Consider the following 22,497-nt stretch of genomic DNA (forward strand, 5'->3'; position numbering starts at 1 on the left):
AGACATAGGGTCTCCACTCCCTAGTCTCTTTTCCAACATACGGTCTCCACTCCCTACTTGATATTATTTTAGACATTGGGTCTCTACTCCCTTGTCTCTTTTCCAACATAGGGTCTTCACTCCCTAGTTGATGTTTTAGACATAGGGTCTTCACTCCCTAGTCGCTTTTCCAACATAGGGTCTCCACTCCCTAGTTGATGTTTTAAACATAGGGTCTCTACTCTCTAGTCGTTTTTCCAACGTAGGGTCTCCACTCCCTAGTTGATATTTTTAGACATAGGATCTCCACTTCCTAGTCACTTTTCCAACATTGGGTCCCCACTACCTAGTTTATGATTTTTGGACATAGGGTCTCTACTCCCTAGTCACTTTTCCAACATAGGGTCTCCACTCCCTATTTGATATTTTTAAACATAGGATCTCTACTCCCTAGTCTGATTTTTCAACATACGGTCTCCACTTCCTACTTGATGATTATTTTAGACATAGGGTCTCCACTCCCTAGTCGCTTTTCCAACATAGGGTCTCCACTCCCTAGTTAAAAATTTTAGACATAGGGTCTCCACTCCCTAGTCGTTTTTCCAACATAGGGTCGCCACTCCCAAGTTGATGTTTTTAGACATAGGGTCTCCACTCCCTAGTCCCTTTTCCAACATAGGGTCTCCACTCCCTAGTTGATATTATTTTAGACATAAGGTATCCACTCCTTGGTTGCTTTTCCAACATCGGGTCTCCACTCCCTAGTTGATGTTTTTAGACATAGGATCTCCACTCCCTAGTCGTTTTTCCAACATAGGGTCTCCACTCCCTTGTTGATATTTTTAGACATAGGATCTCCACTTCCTAGTCACTTTTCCAACATAGGGTCCCCACTCCCTAGTTGATGATTTTTGGACATAGGGTCTCTACTCCATAGTCTCTTTTCCAACATAGGGTCTCCACTCCCTAGTTGATCTTATTTTAGACATAGGGTCTCCACTCCCTAGTCCCTTTTCCAACATACGGTCTCCACTCCCTAGTCCCTTTTCCAATATACGGTCTCCACTCCCTAGTTGATGTTATTTTAGACATAGGGTCTCCATTCCCTAGTCTCTTTTCCAACATAGGGTCTCCACTCCCTAGTCTCCTTTCCAACATAGGGTCTACATTCCCTAGTTGATATTATTTTAGACATAGTGTCTCTGCTCTCTAGTCTCCTTTCCAACATAGGGGCTCCACTCCCTAGTTTATTTTTATTTTAGACATAGCATCTCCACTCCCTAATCTTCTTTTCCAACTTAGGGTCTTCACTCCCTAGTTGATTTTATTTTAGACATAGGGTATCCACTCCATAGTCTCATTTTCAACATAGAGTATTCACTCCCTAGTTGATTTGATCTTAAATGCAGGGTACACCACTCCCTGATATATTTGTCGATATAAGGTATCTCATTCCTTGGCTACATTTTTCGAACATAAGGTACATCTATCCTTAATTGAGACATACTTTTGACAATAAAGGAACACCATAAAAAAAACATGACTTTTTCGGGGTACACCACTCCCGACCTTTTATTGCTTTCAATAAAGAAGTAGTTTAGAATTTTGTTACAATAACTCACGAAATTTTTCTAGTACAAATTAGGGCAGAAAATTTTTGTTCGTTTGTTTATTTTGGTGTCTGAGTAGGTTTTACCTCGAGGCACAGGGTTCGAACTGACCAAAATAAGAAGTCTCAATTCAGAATAAAAGAAAAGAAAAAATAAATGAATCCAAAATGCAAAAGCAACTGAAAAGATGTGAAATGCTCAAGACATGACTGAAGCCACGAGCATTGGAGTCCCGTTTTAATGAGAAGGAGCTATAGAACAATGAACTGGAACCCACAGCTAGTGACCATCAAGGTTTAGATCAGAGTCTGCATGAAGAACCAGTCAAGACTCAAGATCAAGTTTTGGAAGACTTATAGATATGAATCTTGTAATTCATAACTGATAGGATTGTTTAGTTTCTTTTTTATTTTGATATAATAGCAGGATAGTGGACTGGAGCTTCGACGGAACCTCACCTGACTCCTAAACTTATCATTCCACCATTCTCCTTGAACTACACGCGACCTGATTCTCCTATAACCGGGGATATGTAGGATGTCCAAAATCAGGACTTGGTTGCACCCTATATTTTATTTCTTTTCCTTTTGAATATTGGTTTGGTAAATAATTAGTCACATGGCTCACCTAGTCTTTGCCTGAAAACTCTTCTTGTTTCCAAGCAAAGAGGGGCAGCTGTGAGCACCTAATTTTTGACTATATTTGAATTTTTATCACCTTCTACTATGTAAATATTTTTAGAAATTTAATATATATATTGTTTTTAGCTTTGTTACATTTTTTTTCTATATAGGGTAAAAATTAATAATAATTTAAAAGGTCAATTATTATTATTAGTATTGTTTTTATTTTTATTTTTATCTTTATTTTTAAATAAAATGAATTTAAAAACTGAAAAAAAATAAAACTTAATTAATTTTTTTTTTAAAATTTCGGATGTAAATTAAAAAATAGGAAAAGTAGAAATATAAAAGTAAATGAATGTGGAAATTTTAAAAATAAAAAGTAAAATAAAGTTGGAATTAAAATAATAAAAGTAAATGTAGCTGAATTTTTTTTTAAAAAAAAGAAGAATTAAAAAGTGGAAATTTAAAAAAAAAAAGTAAAATAAGTTGGAAATAAAAAAAAGAAAAGTATAAAAAAGTGGGAATTTAAATATAATAAAAGTAAAAAGTGATAAATTAAAAAATAAAATAAAAAAGTGGGGAATTTGTTTTTTAAAAGAATAATAAAATGGGAAGTGGAAATTCTTTTTAATTAAAAAATAAAAAAATAAAAAATAAAAAATAAAAAAATAAAAAAATCTGAAAATAATTCCAAATTTTTTTCTATAAATAGAAGAGAAATGTGAGGGGGGGAAAGGAAGGGAGGAGAGAAAAGAAAAAAGAGAGGGGAGGGATTTGGAGAAAAAATATTTTTGCTTCTTCTACGTTAAGAAAAATTCTAGTCATGTCATTCTTTCGAAACAAAATCACCAGTTTCACCACCCCAAAGCCACTAGCCCTTGACCACTTTTGTGCCATCATTAACCCAAAAAAAGCTCTAAATATAGCCTATAAATCATCGCTTTTGCAAGATCGATTGAGGTTGCAAGTCGAAATTTTCCGCTCGAGTTTTTCGCGGTCTGAAGAGTCCAGTTGAGAGCTATCTGATCATTAAGTGGTTATAATTTAAATCCACAGTCATTAATACAAATGTTCACTTCTCTTTCTATTTTTTTCCATTAATGTTCTGGGTCACTCTGTTTTAATTTAACCTTGATTATGATATGATCGAGTTTGCATCTGAGTGTGCTAAGATTAATTTGTTCTCATGTTGAGTATTTGTTAAGATTAATTTATTGTCCTTTTTGGTAGATCATATGGTTAATCTTATTGATGAATATGTAGTAATTTGTTACTTTTCTTGTTTATTCAATGAAGCAATGACTTTCCATTTTAGCATGCTTTAGTTTCATTTTGATCTCCTATCTTAGTGACTAAATTGCTTCTGCCCGTATCGATCTATTCCTACCATAAATTTAGTCTAGTTTCAAATATTGATTAGCAGTAAAATTATAAGAGATTAAGTTGGGCCATGATTGGTGTAATACTTTAATTGGACTTCCCCGACGTATTTATGGGCTAATTGTTGCCCAGGACCAAAAACAAATAAACAGTCACAAGCTAGCCAATTTTTTCATAATTAAGTTACTTCATTTCCTCCACAACAATATCCATACCTCATGACCTTACAATAATCTCAAAATTAGTAATTGAATAATATTCGAACATCGTAGCTTGCTTTAGTCGCGATTAATAATAAATCAGCGTGACTGTGGGTACGGTTCCCGTGGCATAGTCATGATATGTAAACCCCAATTCAAGTGCGCGTTTCACGCGACTTGACCATAATTTCAAATAATAATAAAAATAAACATGTTGTAAATCGCGGGTGCGTTTCACGTGGCGCGGTTTGCAATGTGTACCAAAACGATAAGTGTACGACATCGTAGCTTGTTCAAATAAATTCCATAAATACTAAAAGCGGTTAAGCAAATAATTAAAAGTGGTCAAAAGGTAAAATGCACAATAGGTTTTAAACATGTAATGAATTAGATAATTAGGCCAAGTATTAATTGTTAAGCGATCGTGCTAAAATCACAGAATCCGGGAGTGCCTCACACCTTCTCCCGGGTTAACATAATTCCTTACCCGATCTTCTGTGTTCGTAGACCATAAATAGAGTCAAATTTTCTCGATTTGAGATTTAAAATAAACCGGTGACTTAGGACACCATAAATTATTCCAAGTGGCGACTCTGAAGAATTAAATAAATAATCTCATTTCGATTAATGTCACTTAAATTGGACAAACTCTCTTATCCCCTTGGGAAAAAGGAAGTGTGGCAACTTGTATCTGATATATCAATATCTAAAAAAACATATATGATCTAATGCTAATACAATATTATATCAGATTTTAAGTTTAAAGTAGTGATTGAAATACAAAAATATGAAGATCACAATGTGTAACAATTTTTCAAAAATGTATCGCAATTCGCATCACAATGTATGATAATTATATTGGTATTGTATCATGTATTATTTTAGGTATTAATGTATCAAATATAAGTTAAATGTATTTGTGATGTATCAATTATATTTTAGGTATTGATGTATCAGATACAATTATGATACAATTCCTGCAACTTCTTCTTTTTTCGAGTTTCAATATGAATTTTCGCCTAAAATCAACTATATCCTTAACTAGTCTCCCTCAAAATTGAGTTATAAAATTCAAAGGATATTCTTAGTCACTTGAAAGAACACTCAATCCAAACAAATCACAAAATTATAAAACCCGAATATCAAATTCAAAGCTTCAAAGTTTTTTTAATTTAATGTTTAGCAGCTATATTAATTTACATTAATCAAATTTAATGCAATAAACCATATGTATGTTGATGAATGCCAACCATTATGTGTGATTTTTGTGGAGACCACCATTAAGTGAAAAGCTACATTAATTGATTGCATAGAATAAGAGGGAGAAAGGAGATGAGAGAATAAAAGGAAAGAATATAATTGAATCACTTAACTGAAGGTATTAATAACGGATGTGAGAGCATTTTAAGGAATTGTATGTATATAAATTGTTAAAAAAGTTAAATTATTTATTGAAAATTGGAAAACTATGAAAAAATGTTAAATAAGTCCTTACTATAATATATATATATAGTTTTTAAAAAAAAAATCATTTTGCCAGATGTCCATGCTAGACCTTTGGGCCACGATTCGAAGTCCAAATAAAGTCGGGAACTTTACATAACTGTCAAAGTTTAAAAGAAATATAACAAATTCTTAGCATGAAACTCAATATTACAGTTGTGGCAGAAAAATATTTATATTTGTAGCACACGGTTCCATTAAAATAGGAATATTAATTATTAATCCCTAAACATAAGCAATTTGAATGGAAAGTCAATAATTCTTTGTAAAATAATTATGCCTTTTTTTTCCTCTTTATCTATTAGCTTTCCTTCTTTTTCTTCATATTCTTAAATTTGTTTTCTGCCGAATCCAATATATTTTCTAAATTTGTTCCATTCGTTTTCTTTTTATTTATCTTTCTTAAGTTTTTCTCTTCCTTCTTTCTTTATTTCTTAACATAAAGATCTTACTTCGATAATAATATATGGTAATATATACAAAATGTATATATAAAAAATATACATTAAATTAACACATATAAAATATACAAAAATATACATAAAAAATACATCTTCAATTAAGATGGCACTTAGACATGTGAAATATACATAAAAATATATCTTAAATTTAATTAAGATAGCATATAAATATACAAAAAAATATACATAAAAAATACGTCTTGAATTAAAATGGCACTTGACATATAAAATATATTTGAAATATACATTAAAAATACATCTTAAAATAAGATGGCACTTTACAAATAAATATACAACAATTATATACATATAAATACATTTTGAATTAAAGTGATACTTGATATAAAAAGTATAAAAGACATATAAATCAATACATCTTGAATTTAAGTGGCATTCACATGTGCATCAGATTTTCAAAAATGGAGTGAAAAAGATAAATATTGGAAAGGGAGAATGAAGATGGACAAGAAAAGTATTTTTCATGATTAGTGAGTCAGTTAACTTATTAAATGTTGACCTTAATTTTTATAATATGTTATTCATTAAAAGAAAAGTGCTCTTTATAGAATAAATAATAAATAATACTATTTTTTAAAATAATAGTTTAAAAAGTATCGAGCGTCTAAAAAAGCCAATAAAGTCGAACTGTTCCGAAAATGTTAGAAAGATCTTGGGCTTATCAATGGTATTCCCATCCAAACCCTTGTCAATATAGGAGGTTAGCCGATTTGCCTCAGAGGGTCCAAATGGTGGTGCTGTAACCTTGAAATTTAGAGTTTTTGAATTAGATGTAATCAAAGGTGAAATTATTTTCTGAGTTATTAGTTTGAAGCTAAGTTGGTCTTTATTTTTTTTCATATTGTAATCTTGGAGATTGGAGATGTATGAATGTTATCTTACTTAATCAATTATAATTGTGCTCTCTAGATGATTTTGACTCTTTAATTTGATTCCCCTCCTACATTCTATTTTATTTTCACTATGAAAAGAAATCACAAGAAATTTGATTTGAAAAATAATACTCAAAATTTCGAACTAGCTACCTGTTACCTCTGTTGGTTAGAGTTTAAGCTCGTCCAAATACTATTTTCTCCTTTTCTGGTTTTGTTGCATTAGGATTGGTATTTGTTTCTCTTGAAGTTCACAAGTGATTTCAAGAAATATAATTTTTGTTGGTAAACATATGTTCATTACGAAATAATTATATAGATAATTTAATTACCATAATTTAAACAAGTACAGTGACATACATGAATTAAATATATCAATCAGATTAATGATTTGAATTATTAAAATAAATTAAGTTACTTATGTTGAGATTTTGTTTTTAAGATGAAATATTCTTAAAACGAGGGTGAATGGAAAATGGAGGGAAAATGAAATTTTGAGTAAAATTTTAAGTTTCCCCCTCTTGACAATGAGACATTGTCCCATATTGGAAGAGGAAAAGATTTTTGGTGGGTATATATATAATTGCTCTTCTTGTAGCTCTTAAAGAGTTAAGAAGAAAGCAAGCCTCGCGCCGTCGTCGTCGTCGTCGCTCGCTCGGCTACGGCTACGGCTACGGCTTCGGCTTCGGATTTGGTCAAATGATTGATTTTCCAATCCGTGTATTGACCATTTGGCAGCCGCCTAATGCTCTTCCCAAGATGAATGTGCTTGCTCCACAAACAAGCTAATGCTTGCTCCACCATGGAGGGTGGACGTTTGGTCTTCTTCAACACTGGCTGCTATATATATGTGCAGCAGCTGTTGAAGAAAGACACACAACACACAAAATCGCTCAACAGATTTGGCTATACATTGCACTCCTTCCTCTCAGCATTTTCATACGATTTTCTGAGTTTCTACTCCTTCGTTCTGCATTGTTTTTAACTTCAAACAAAGAGCCTGTAAGTGTGATTTGCTACCGAACTTTGTGTTCGCTGAAACACTGGGGTTTGAAGTACCGCTACACCAGTGTGTTATTCGTTCTATCCTGGGAGGAAATAATCCATTACCTTGGGTACTAGGAGGGGATTAAATTCCTTAAGGAACACACTGTGAATTCAGTGGGCTCGAATTTATTACTGTTTCATTACGATAACTTTTATTTTGCAGAATTATTATTTACAAATACAACAATATTGGGGGGAATAACAATCTTAAGGAATTTAATATTTATTTCTGTATTTATGTTATTCTTATTATTCTGCAAACTAAAACCTTTGTGGTTTTGTGTACTCCCGTTTTGGAGAGTAAAGCCTTCGTGGCGTTTTGTTGGAGATTAAAATCTACATGATTTTTACTCCTGTTTGAAAACGTGTATTAAACGTTTGATTTGTGTCATTTTTTAACAGAAAAAATGACGACTCTGAAAGCGAAAACCAAGTTGTTCCGATGGTGACTGCCAACGCATCGACAAGCCGAACACCGGCGTTGGCACCGGCAAAAAAATCCGAAAAATTTTTCGGGATTGATTTCAAGCGCTGACAGCAGAAGATGTTCTTCTATCTAACTACGTTATGTCTACAGAAGTTTATCAAGGAAGATGTTCCTGATCTGCCAGATAAAACTCCAGAGAATGAACGCTTTCTCGTGATTGAAGCGTGGAAGCATTCTGATTTTTTATGCAAGAATTATATTCTTAGCGGACTGGATGATAATCTGTATAATGTATACAGTAGCGTGGAGACGTCAAAAGAATTGTGGAATGCGCTTGAAAAGAAATATAAAACTGAAGATGCCGGGATGAAGAAATTCGTTGCCGCAAAATTTTTGGACTACAAAATGGTAGATAGCAAGTCTGTTATTACCCAAGTCCAGGAATTGCAAGTGATTATTCATGATCTACTTGCTGAAGGTCTTGTCATCAACGAAGCATTCCAAGTAGCAGCAATGATTGAGAAGTTGCCTCCGTTGTGGAAGGACTTCAAAAATTATTTGAAACACAAACGAAAGGAAATGTCCCTTGAAGATCTCATTGTTCGGTTGAGAATCGAAGAGGACAATAAAGCTGCTGAAAGGAGAGGCCGTGGAAATTCAACAATAATTGGAGCAAATATTGTTGAAGATAACAAAAAGAGGAAGAAGGCTTCTGATCCGAAATACAACCCAAGCAAGAAGCGGTTCAGTGAAAACTGCTACAACTGTGGGAAAATCGGACACAAATCTACGGAGTGTCGTGCTCCGAAGAAAGACAAGAAAAGGGGTCAAGCAAATATGGTAGTAAACCATGATGATGTTGATAACTTATGTGCCATGCTTTCTGAATGTAACTTGGTGGGAAATCCTAAACTGTGGTGGTTTGATTCAGGAGCCACTCGCCATGTTTGTGCAGTTAGAGAAGCTTTTGCTACTTATGCTCCTGCTGGACCCGGAGAGACAGTTTATATGGGAAATGCTTCAACAGCAAAAGTTGAAGGATATGGGAAGATATTTCTGAAAATGACTTCTGGCAAGGTCATGACTTTGAACAATGTCCTTCATGTTCCCGAAATGAGAAAGAATTTAGTCTCTACTGGACTTCTTGTTAAGCACGGTTTTAAGTGCATTTTTGTGTCCAACAAGGTTGTCATTAGTAAGAATGAAATATTTGTATGAAAAGGTTACCTCACCGAGAGCTTTTTCAATCTGAATGTAATGGTTGTGGAAAACAATAATAATATTTCAGCTTCTTCTTACTTACTTGAGTCAAATGATTTATGGCATGTACGTTTGGGTCATGTCAATTATAAAACCTTGCGAAAAATGATTAACTTGGAAGTACTGCCCAAGTTTGAATGCGAAAAATCAAAATGTCAAACATGTGTGGAATCTAAGTATGTTAAACATCCTTATAAGTCAGTTGAAAGGAATTCAAATCCTTTAGACTTAATTCACACAGATATTTGTGACATGAAGTCAATACCATCTCGCGGTGGAAAGAAGTATTTCATAACTTTTATTGACGATGGTACTCGATATTGCTATGTTTACTTACTGAATAGTAAAGATGAAGCAATAGACGCATTCAGGCAATACAAAAATGAAGTTGAAACGCAACTTAACAAGAAAGTAAAAATGATAAGAAGTGATAGGGGTGGTGAATATGAATCTCCTTTTGAAGAAATATGTTTAGAATATGGAATTATTCATCAAACAACAGCCCCTTACACGCCCCAATCTAATGGGATTGCGGAAAGAAAGAATCGCACATTAAAGGAGATGATGAATGCGTTGTTGATAAGTTCTGGTTTGCCACAGAACTTGTGGGGGGAAGCCATTCTTACGGCTAATCGAATATTAAATCGAGTGCCCCATAGCAAAACACAATCCATTCCATATGAAAAATGGAAAGGAAGGAAGCCCAACTTGAATTATTTTAAAGTGTGGGGGTGTTTGGCAAAAGTGCAAGTTCCTAAACCCAAAAGGGTAAAGATAGGACCGAAAACCGTTGATTGTGTTTTCATAGGATATGCGACAAATAGTAAAGCATATCGATTTCTGGTTCATAAATCAGAAAATTGCGACATTCATAATAATACGGTTATAGAATCAGATAATGCTGAGTTCTTTGAAAATATATATCCGTTTAAAAAGGAATGTGAGTCGTTTGGTGAAGGATCTAAACGACCTCGGGAAGAAACAAAAGAAAGTACATGTAATCAGGAGGATCCAAGACGTAGTAAACGTCAAAGAACGTCTACTTCATTTGGACCAGATTTTGTGACTTTCTTATTGGAGAATGAGCCTCAAACATTTAAAGAAGCTATGACTTCTTCGGAATCATTGTTTTGGAAAGAGGCAGTCAATAGTGAAATAGAATCCATATTGAACAACCATACATGGGAATTGGTTGATCTTCCTCCTGGAAATAAACCTTTGGGTTCTAAATGGATTTTTAAGAGAAAAATCAAAGATGATGGCACTATTGATAAATTTAAGGCAAGGCTCGTAGTCAAAGGGTATAGACAACGAGAAGGTCTAGACTACTTTGATACATACTCTCCAGTTACAAGAATTACGTCCATACGGATGTTAGTAGCATTAGCTGCAGTGTATGGTCTTGAAATTCATCAAATGGATGTTAAGACGGCCTTCTTAAATGGAGAGTTGGAGGAAGAAATTTACATGGAACAACCTGAAGGGTTTGTGGTTTCAGGTAGAGAAAAGAAGGTATGTAGACTTGTTAAGTCTCTTTAGGGACTAAAACAAGCACCCAAACAATGGCATGCAAAATTTGACCAAACAATGTTGTTAAATGATTTTAAGATAAAGGAATGTGATAAATGTGTGTACATTAAAAATGTTCCAAATCACATAGTCATTGTTTGCCTATATGTGGATGATATGCTGATAATGAGTAATGACATTGCCAACATAAATGCTACTAAGCATATGCTCAATAGCAAGTTTGATATGAAAGACTTGGGAGTTGCTGATTTAATTTTGGGAATTAAGATCCATAAGACTCCTCAAGGTCTGGCATTGTCACAATCTCATTATATTAAGACAGTACTTGAAAAATTCAAGCACTTGGGCTTTAAAGTTGCAAAGACTCCAATTGACGTGAATCTTGCATTAGCAAAGAATAAAGGCCAAAGCATATCACAATTGGATTATGCTCGTGTGTTGGGATGCTTAATGTATATCATGAATTGTACACGACCAGATATAGCTTGTGCTATAAGTAAACTGAGTCGATATACGAGCAATCCAGGCCAATCTCATTGGATGGCAATGAAACGAGTTTTGGGATATTTAGAACATACCCAGAACTTTGAATTGCACTACATTAAATTTTCTGCGGTGATTGAGGGATACTGTGATGCAAATTGGATCACCGGTTCAACTGATTCTAAGTCCACGAGTAGATATGTATTCACTATTGGTGGAGGAGCGGTATCTTGGAAGTCGTCCAAACAAACATGTATTGCCCGCTCTACAATGGAGGCTGAATTCATAGCCTTAGATAAAGCCGGTGAAGAAGCTGAATGGCTCCGGAATTTCTTGGAAGACATTCCATTTTGGCCCAAACCGTTGGCACCAATATGCATACATTGTGATAGTCAAGCGACAATTGGAAGGGCTGGGAGCATTATGTATAACGGTAAATCTCGTCATATACGACGAAGACATAAAACCGTTAGGCAATTACTCTCTAGAGGAATTATCACGATTGACTATGTAAAGTCAAGTGATAATGTGTCGGATCCACTTACAAAAGGCCTAACTAGAGAGGTAGTTGAGAAATCATCAAGGGGAATGGGGCTATGGCCGAGAACAAGTCATTGTGGCGGTAACTCTACCTAGAAGACTGGAGATCCCAAGATCTAGGTTCAAGGAGATCAAACAAAGTCATTAATGACGGTTCAACATTGTCAAATAAAATTTTAGTCCGTTCTCGTGATGAGACAATGTTCAGTACCAAGGATAAAGCATTAAGACTTTTTAATGATTTCTAAATTTGATACGGGGTATATCAAATAGTGTATCTACAGGATGACACGTTTATGAATCACCTATGTAAGTGTAAAGTATTAGACGCTTCAAGGAGAACTTTGTAAGGCAAGTTCTCTACGCACTTATGAAACCAGGCAGTGTTCATGGCTGAAACGAACACAACAATGAGAACCAAAGACGGTTAAGGGTTGATTGTGTGACTTATGGTTGTCTAGGTATACACCAAAGATCAACGGTTCAAAGATATCAAATCTACCGATTGACCGAGTATATCCGACATAAGTTTACTACGGAAAGTTCAAAGGGAAACCTACTTATCCACATGCGATTAATCCTTCCGTGATATAGCCATTCCTCATTCATGTGGGGGATTGTTGAGGTTTTGTTTTTAAGATGAAATATTCTTAAAATGAGGGTGAATGGGAAATGGGGGAAAAATAAAATTTTGAGTAAAATTTTAAGTTTTCCCCTCTTGACAATGAGACATTGTCCCATATTGGAAGAGAAAAAGATTTTTGGTGGGTATATATATAATTGCTCTTCTTGTAGCTCTTAAAGAGTTAAGAAGAAAGCAAGCCTCGCGTTGTCGTCGTCGTCGCTCGCTCGGCTCGGCTTCGGCTTAGGCTTCGGCTTCGGCTTCGAATTTGGATTTGGATTTGGATTTGGATTTGGTCAAATGATCGATTGATTGAATAATATTTTAGACCAAATTTATTTGTTAATAGGAAATATTAACGTAAGATTATCCGCATTTGTAACGAATATTTTCCAATCCGTGTATTGACCATTTGGCAGCCGCCTAATGCTCTTCCCACCATGAATGTGCTTGCTCCACAAAGATGAATGTGTTTGCTCCACAAACAAGCTAATGCTATTCAACACTGGCTGCTATATATATATATATATGCAGTAGCTGTTGAAGAAAGACACTCAACACTCAACACTCAACACTCAACACTTAACACACAACACACAAAATCGCTCAACAGATTTGGTTATACATTGCACTCCTTCCTCTCAGCATTTCCATACGATTTTCTGAGTTTCTACTCATTCGTTCTGCATTGTTTTTAACTTCAAACAAAGCAACTGTAAGTATGATTTACTACCGAACTTTGTGTTCGCTGAAACACTGGGGTTTGAAGTACCGCTACACCAGTGTGTTATTCGTTCTATCCTGGGAGGAAATAATCCATTATCTTGGGTACTAGGAGGGGATTAAATTTCTTAAGGAAACACTATGAATTCAGTGGGCTCGAATTTATTAGTGTTTTATTACGATAACTTTTATTTTGCAGAATTATTATTTACAAATACATCAATATTGGCGGGAATAACAACTTATTGGCAGCTCACCCAAAGTCCAATCAACTTCTACCTAGTTGAGGTAGACGATAAACTTTTACCTGTTAACCGATTTGCCCATCCTTTGCGTGAGCGAAATGAGCCTTCGAGAGAGGAAGGAGATGGTCCAAAGACATTAAAATTTGAAGTATATGAACTAGATGTAATCAATGGTAAATTGAAAGAGATGCAGATTGTGATATTCAGTTTGCAAATATTAATGATCTGATGTTTGTTTAGTCTCAAATCCTTTCTCCAAAAACGCCAGTTTCTTTGCTCTTCGTTGCACAGCTTCTGCAATTTATATATTTCTCAGCAAAGTTGAATTTGGCATTGCCATAAGTAGTAAGTTAGCAGTAGGTAGTTATAAGGAGCACAGCTAATTAGAGCTAGTCGCGTCATAACCATTTTTTCAGACATTGGCAATTTGGCATTATACAAGTTATGTGCTGCCAGTAAGCAAGAGACAAACTTCTGAAGAGAGCTTTGGAAAATAATGCTTCCATTTATAAGCAGAGATTTAACTAAAATGATTATTATCATAAATGGGGTTCATTTCTTTCACTTTCTATCCTACATTTTTGTTTTTCCTGTGATTGTTTTTAAATGTTGCTGAGTCTCTTTTGGTTCTGGTTGGGAACTTGTAAATCTCCAGTTTTAGAGCACTCCTAAAGGGTAGCCCGGTGCACTAACACCCGTTATGCGCGGGGTCCGGAGAAGGGTCGGACTACAAGTGTCTATCGTACGCAGTCTTACTCTGTATTTCTTCAAAAGACTGTTTTCACGGCTCGAATCCGTGAGTACTAGGATTGAGAATTTGAGATGAAGCAGGTCTGAGTAGAGTGGAATGAAAGAAGTGTTGGAATTTTAAGCTTGTGTAGCTTAAAGAGGGTGAATGAAAAATGGAGTGAATATAAAATATTTGAGTTTCCCTCCTTGCGAAGGGACATTGTCCCATATTGGAGGAAAAAAAAGCTTTTGATGGGTATATATATAATTGCTCTTCTTCTAGCTCTTAAAGAGTTAAGAAGAAGGTAAGCCTCGCACCGTCGTCGTCGTCGCTCGCTCGGCTCGGCTTCGGCTTCGGCTTCTTCTGCACAAAAATTCCAGTGTGTTTTACAGCTTTCGAGTGGCTCGCTGTTTACCGGCGTTTTGGTACCAACACTCCGGTGAGTTAAATCGTTCTATCCTGGGAGTATATATTCCAGCACCCCGGGTACTTGAGGAGAATAATTTCCTTAAGGACACACTGTGTATTCAGTGAGCTCGATTTATTCCTACACTATTTTTCCAGAAATTATTTCTTTAAACAAGTATTGCTAACTTTTTGTTTTATTTATATATTTTAAAAAGTTTAATGATTTAATTATTTATTACAGCAATACAGATTTATAACAATAAGGATTTTTATAGCCGATCCAACTAGTTTGAGATTGAAGCGCAGTTGATTGAGCAGTTTTTGATGAAACTATATCGACCAGCCCAATGATGCTCATTGCTGGCTTAAATCAAGCTCTAGTCTAGTACACTGGGCGATGATCTGAAACAGAGAAACAAATGATGGTATTATCTGTCTTTTTTCTTTCGAGAATGCATAGTTACTTCAGTTTCATTGTCTTGGAAATTGAATTTGAAAGAACTTATAGAAGTAGCTTACAAAGCGGAGCCTTGACGTAACTGATAAAATTACTGCTATGTAATCAAGAGGTCACTGGATCGAACCGTAGAAACAGCCTCTTGCAGAAATACAGAGTAAAGTTGCGTACAATAGACCCTTGTGGTCCGATCCTTCCCCTGACACCGCGCATAGCGAAAGCTTAGCGTACCGAATTGTCCTTTACAAAAGTAGCTTATGCAGAAAGCAAGTTGGTAGTTACTACAGTTTTAGTCAGTACATATACCGATGTTTAGCTAGATGTTCGACTTGTTTGACTCGAAGAAAAATTGATGCTTCTGAAGCAGAGAAAATCAATCAGATGAAAATCTATTTTTTGTGTATTTAGGCATGTTTATTTCATCAGTTTTTGTGCAAATAAATCTGAGATGTGCAGATACAAGTACTGCATTGAGTTGTACTGATAATCTGTGTGTATTTACAAAAAATCTTAAATGTGAAGAACCCTCTATAAAGTCGAGCATCATAGATTGACTTCATTTTTTGAAATATACAGTCAAATTTATCTATAACAATATTCCTATATAACAACACTTCTCTATAAAAGCCAAATTATTTCGAAATCAATTTTTATGTTAGTTATAATATATGCTCTCTATAACAATATTTTGCTATAACATCCAAAAATATTCTGAACAAACGAGACTGTTATAGAGAGATTTGACTGTAATATACGAGACTGTTATAGAGAGGTTTGATTGTAATAACCAGAAATAGTTATATTCATTGAAGCAACAACTGTAATGAAAACTGCTGACTTTTCAGCTTAATTTCCATGTTATTTGTACCATTGTTACATATTGAAAGGGGGTACATAGGGCACCTTAGGCACCCAGAGGGGAGGTTTGGGGGGTGGGGGTGGGGGACTAGGGAAGCTAATGAAGAGCAAAAGACCCAAAAGAAGTCTGGCTAAATACACCAATTACTAAAGTTAAATGGGCTTTATGAAAACCACAAATTAAACTTAAACTCTAGAATCATTTCTAGGCTTTTGGGCCACCCCAGTGACAGATTTTTCAGCCATGACTAACTCTCCTTTGGTCTCTCTTTCTGCTATTTGTCTCTTAGTGGACTTGTAATATGTAGCATAAAGCAGCAATTGGGCCAGCCCAAGAACAGTTCCCATCGAATTTGGTGCCTGAAACAACAAAGTATGGGCATTAAAATATTTAAAATAAGATTGATAATCATAGAAATGGATATTGGTCAATTGGAAAATTCCGAATTAGAATTAATATTAACTACAAAAAGCAGGAATGCGAGGGACAAATTCTGTCGCTAAACAACAAAAATCCGTCTATTATCAAAATATCATATTAGTTACGGGCTACTTAGCGACAAATTCGCGATGATATTTATAGCTAATTCCTATTTTTTAAATATAATATAGGTTATTTCCATACAAATTTATATGGTTGCTATGAATAACTTTCATTTTCTCATTGATACTTGGAACAACTTAAAGATCTTTGTTAGCTTAACGAGATAAATTACAAGCCAAGAAAGTTTTGTTTTGGTGGTTAAGTTAGAGCTATCATACTAAAATTACTACTACTGTGACATCACAGAATCAATATAAAAAGTTCCCTTTTTCTTTTTTAGAACGGCTGTTTCAATAAGGAGAGAGTTATAAACGTAAAAAAGATTGTCATCTTGACCATAGATATGTTAAATGCCAAAAATGTAAACGTTAGATAATCCAATTCATAATTTTAAGTCAATGAGTTGAGAGTACGCTTTCACAACTACCTTGTGACAATTATTGCGAACTTAGTGTATATTTAGTGTATATGTATGTATTCATATGTATTAGTGTACATATACACGTAATATTAATTTCTACCTACGTTATTTATGTAGGTGTAAGATTTAAATTCTATAAAAATAATGCTTATCTCCCCACTATTTATTCGCGTAGAATCCACTTAAAAAAATTAGAAGCAAGAAAAAGAATAAAAAAAATTCAGTTTATTTTTGTACTACTTACAAGAATGTAGGCGTCAAAACGGATAAGAGCATAGGCAGTCCAACTAACACCATTGAGAAAAGAGAAAAGTGAAAGGAAGAAAGGCATGTACTCCACACTTTTGGTCTTGATCACCAGTTTCTGCAATAACAACATGTAAAACTTTAGTTTAGAAATGCCATTTCCATGATTCTCTTTTTCTTGTTTTTTTTTTCCCTTTCTTTCTTAAACCAAACAACCAAAGAAAATATTGTATAATAGTATAATTTTTCAGTGAGAATGTTCAACCGATCATTCTTCGGTGGCGATAGCCGGGGCAGATTTAAGGGGCGGAAGAGGGTTCACTGAACCAGTTTCGCCGGAAAATTAAACGGTATATATAAGACACCGGACTGCCCTTTTTTTTTATATAAGGAAAAATTCGATTTGCACCTCGATATATTATATTTTGAATCCCTTTGATAAACCCAAAAAGGATAGCTCAAGTGGTTAAGGAGTTCAAGATCTTTATTAGGTCACTCGCTCAATTTCAATTGGCCACATCTTTTTTTCGATTTTTTAACTTTTTTTTAAAAAACCTCTTAAAGAAAATCCTGCATCTGCAACTGGTTGTAGCTCCACCATAGTGACAAGTTTTTGTAACATGCAAGATAAAGCTATATGTTGCTCGGACTCTTCAAAAATTATGTCGCGCACCCGTGTAGGATCCTCCAACTTTTTAAAGGATCTTACACGCACCCGACGATATTTATTTTTGAAGAACCCGCATATACGAAAAAAGAACAAAAAAGAAAGAAAGTAGTTACCATGACGGCCAAAGGGGAAGCATACATCAAAATGTTGCCAACCATGCAAATGCTACCAACAATAGCAGCTCTTTTCTTGTTTCCATGGACAAAACTTAGAACACAAATTGCAAGTGTAGCAACAAAGATAATTTCACCAAGAATGACAAGAAAAACTTTCGTCCTTAGCTTACGATCAGAGTACAAGAAAAACAGCGCTAAGTACACGATCTCAATGACAAGTCCAGTGCCATTAATTGTCACAACTAAGATGCTGTTTGGTTGTACCCAAGGGATACCGTACAACACCCAAAGCCCACAGTTGACAAATGTGGCAAGGTACGGTATAGGAGAAAATTGCTGCACTGACTTGTTTTTCCATATACGTATGAAAGTTGGCCTGTAATTAATCAAATTAAAACAAAAATTTGTGAACAAATTAGTAATCTTGAAAATTTTCTCTCATGATAATCAGATAATTAAGCTACATATATAAGACCTATTTATGAGTTTCAAATCATGAATTTCATGTCCTTTTTATTTAAAATTTAAACTCTATGATGAGTCAAAACACTTTCCCATAAAATAAAATATAACGAAGGAACTTATATAAATGTTGTTTATAAAAACTTTTTTACTAAACTAAATAAAGAAAAGCTATTGAGAAATAATGGAAATTGAAGCTTACAAGGGTGACAAGAACAAGATGAGTGCAATGACATTCCCTGAAAATAAAAATAGAAAAATAGAAAAAACCCATCAGCTTTTCCCTTAAAAAATTAAAACTAACAATTCTTTAACTCTAATTCTATGTTTGTGTTTTGTTGTATGTGTGTGTGGTTTTTTTTTGTTTTTTTTTTTTTTGTGGTGACTTAAAGTGTGAAGAACTAACCAATAACACCAACAGCAAAACGGGCAATATCTCTATCGAAAACCATAGCTAAGAAGCAAATGAGAAAGAAAAGAAAAATGAAAGAAAAGAAGAGATTTTGTGGAGTGATTGTGTGAAGTGAAGATGGTGAAAAGAGTGAAGATGGATTAACCTTATAAAGGGAGAAGAGAAGAGGTCGAGTTTGGCTTTGTCCAAAAATGAAAAACTCAAACATGCAAAGTCTCTGTCTTTGTATTATGACATGTATTGCTATTTGATTGGTGAAAATTACAAAATAAATTAAAAAGTAAAAAAAATAATTAGATTAAATGAAGGTTAAATGAAGAAAGAGAGAAAGAGGGAGAGAAGAACTCTCTAGGCACTCCATTCAAGAACATAATTGTCAAAACACTAGTTGTAGTAGCAAATAAACAAATTTTGAAATAGAGAGAATTAATTACTTTTGCATGGATTTTACTTTTAGCTTACACTGAATTCAAAGCTAAAACTTATCCATTTATCCTTATCCATTTCAAGCTGGTAGGAGTTGCATTAGGAGTAATTGTTTCTCTGTTTCCTTCTTGGGTAGAGTTTTTCCTTTTCTCTTTTGCCACTTTTATCTTCTTTTTCTTTCCTATGGCTGAAGAGGGGAGAAGGGAATTGGGTAGGGGAACAAAGGGTCGTTCGGTGCACTAAAATTTCGTTATATAAGAGGTCGGGAAAAGCAATATCGGATCACAAGGGTCTATTGTACGCAATCTTAATTTGTATTTCTGCAAGAGATTATTTTTACGACTCGAACCTGTAACCTCCTGATCATATGGCATCAACTTTATCAATTACGCCAATGTTTTTCTTCCCTATTTTCGACTAGGGGAATAAAGCAAGAAAATTTAGCTTTGTACATTGATATTTTCTCCGGTCCTCCAATTAGAAAATTAAGAATACATTAATTATAATTTTTCAAATTTATCATTGCTTCAATAAATGATCTAAAGAGTTCGAAAAGAGATAAAGGTTGATTTAGTTAAATAATTTACAATTAAATACTAATTCTTTAGTGCTAGTATCAGAACCTTAACAAAATGACAAATAAAAAAATGGGCGCAAAAAAACTACACTATTAATATTGCCTTATTTTTTGGATTATTAATTCGGCCACTTATATAAACAGATATATTGTAGTTATTTTTACATAATAAATGTTTTTAAAAAAAATTACACTGTTAGCCATGGAAGTCAAAATAAGGGGGGTCCATGGAATTTTTTTGGGCAGACAACGTTGTAATAGAAATTTCAGAGTTTATGTGTTGTTTGCTTGTCAAGGAAAATTGAGAATCTGAAAATAATAATGATCGTTTGTATGCTTGCCATTGGTAACTGGTCAGTCATGTAACGAACGTGAAATGCTTGAAATATATGTGAAGTAAAAACATGGAAAACTTGATATATCAAACTTGTAAATCATGTGTCGCAAATCATTGACATGATGTGTATTTTTTTTCTTTCTTTTTGCAGTTTGTTTTTCAATTTTCTTTTGCACTTTTATGTCATGGCTTGTGTCACGACTCTAGTCTATGACATGCATTGCCCGTTTTAGCCCTAAGCTCGTACGAAAATTTGTGTTGTGCCTAACACTTCAGTTTCTTTCTTATTTTAATGCGAGATTCGTCTAAGATAATATGTGTATCCCTTCTTCAAAAGTTTGCCGGTATGTCAGTCCTGCTTGACCCGTCCTTATCGGTTGCCTTTCATCGTGACGTCACAGCTTAAGGCATTAGATATTTTCTGTGGCACACACCCATGGACGTTACTCGTGCGAAACGTCATCCAATCTTTGACTTGTTTTTTATTACACTTCAAGTTTTCTCACACCATATTATAGTCAAACTTCATAGGCTTCTTTTGTTTCTATACGTTGGTTAATGACTTAATTTTCAACAAACTTTTTACACTCTCTCTCTCTCTATATATATATATATATATATATATATATATATATATATATATATATATATATATATATATATATATATATATACTGACCACCCTTTATCAAAAAATTATATTGTGTATATAGATAAAATATTACATTTTAGAAGTATATAACACATATTAAACATCCTTTACTTCTTTCAAATTTAAATACCGTTAAAAATATTTCTAGGTTCGCCAGTGTCTTAATTCTATCCTCATCAAACACTAAATCCTTATAATGTCTTTGTTCATTTACCATCTAACAATGTAACGTTTTGTTTTCTGTTTTACTTGGTAACAATGTAACGTTTGCAAGTGTAATAGTAAACAAAAATAATGACTAGATGTTGTGTAGGCAGAACAGAAGCAGTTAAAGTTGGAGACAACCAGACAAAATAAAGTCATTGAGTAATATCACGACAAAACTTACCGCCCATTAATGTGAGTTGTAAGTTGGTTGAGACATTATAATAACTAAAATACTAATAATTACAAATTCTTGTGTAACAAAATGGTGTTAGTGATGTATACTTTGTGTTCAAAATTTAAACTTTGTACGTGTAAATTTGGAATTCTATTGTTTCTTATTTGATTTATTGAGTTTAAATTTTATTTTTGTACTAATATATATTTCAAAATGTAACTTGCTTCGGATGAATCCTCAGCTAATGCACTAAACCCGCCTCTAGTGATGTACTTTACACATTACTGGTTGTACTAAACATAAAAATTGTTCAACAAATGCCTCGTTGAAAAATAACTATGCTTAAGTGAAATTTGGGAAAGATAATTACCTCATATTGGGTGTTAATTCAAACTTTATGAGTTCGCGTTCAAGTTTCAACCACAATTAATTTGATTTGCTTAATTCGAAATATATTATTTTATACTTATTATTTATGGATCCATAACTCTAACACTACATCTGCCCCGACCCGACTCTTTCATTCGAGAACATTATAAAACTTTAATATCGTATTATCAAATGAAAAAGATGAATGTCTGCTTTTATTCACTTTGGTTATCCTTTTTTTATTTGTTCGCTATGGTTTGAGAGTTAAACGTCAACCAGTCGGCTGCGATCTTAATTTTTCTGTTATTTGTGAGTATGCTTACAAAAGTAGTATATATTTTGATATTTACACATTCACCATTCAAAAATAAAATTAAAGAATCACGTTGATATATATTTATTGTTTCCCTTTTTGGTTTTTACCATCATTTCTTTTACAATTATAAAAGTTCCTAATTATTTTCATCCGTTATATATTCAGTTAAAACTGAATTTGATCATTCAGTTAAAAAGCTAAGTTACATATTATTAGCTCGGCTGATCACTATGTTTTTTTTAAACATTATTTTGGGGATTTGAGTTCTCAACTTATTTGCCAAGTTTACATTATCTAATTAGATTGAAATTCAAACCAAATAATATCGGACCTAACTATGTTAGCAGATCAATAAACGAGGATAGAAACAAAAAACAACTTGAAGGGAAAATGACAGACATTTTCCGGATAGAGATCGAAGGGAGAGAAGTTAGGCAATAATTTGATTTTAATAGGGTGAAAAGCTCTAAGATGAATTAAAACTTACTGCAGAACAATGTTTGAAAATAGAATGGAGTATTATATCTGTAATTTTATCCTAGCACATCTACGACTAGTGTTAATTAAACTTTCAATCTCAACTACTTC

The 22,497-nt window shown here is 33.8% G+C and overlaps 1 protein-coding gene across 1 annotated transcript; it reads right to left on the bottom strand.

Moving 5' to 3' along the window:
* Positions 1–15,940: 15,940 nt before the first annotated feature.
* On the bottom strand, positions 15,941–19,064 carry LOC104108086 (bidirectional sugar transporter SWEET5). Its single transcript, XM_009617064.4, has 5 exons — positions 18,845–19,064; positions 18,641–18,677; positions 17,974–18,352; positions 17,189–17,308; positions 15,941–16,339 (listed from the first exon to the last, which is right to left on the bottom strand). The coding sequence occupies exons 1-5, from the start codon at positions 19,056–19,058 to the stop codon at positions 16,166–16,168; spliced, it is 924 nt and encodes a 307-aa protein (XP_009615359.2). The 5' UTR covers positions 19,059–19,064; the 3' UTR covers positions 15,941–16,165.
* Between the last annotated feature and the right edge of the window lie 3,433 nt (positions 19,065–22,497).

This window comes from Nicotiana tomentosiformis, chromosome 8 (genome assembly GCF_000390325.3).
Source record: "Nicotiana tomentosiformis chromosome 8, ASM39032v3, whole genome shotgun sequence".
Taxonomy (NCBI): domain Eukaryota; kingdom Viridiplantae; phylum Streptophyta; class Magnoliopsida; order Solanales; family Solanaceae; genus Nicotiana; species Nicotiana tomentosiformis.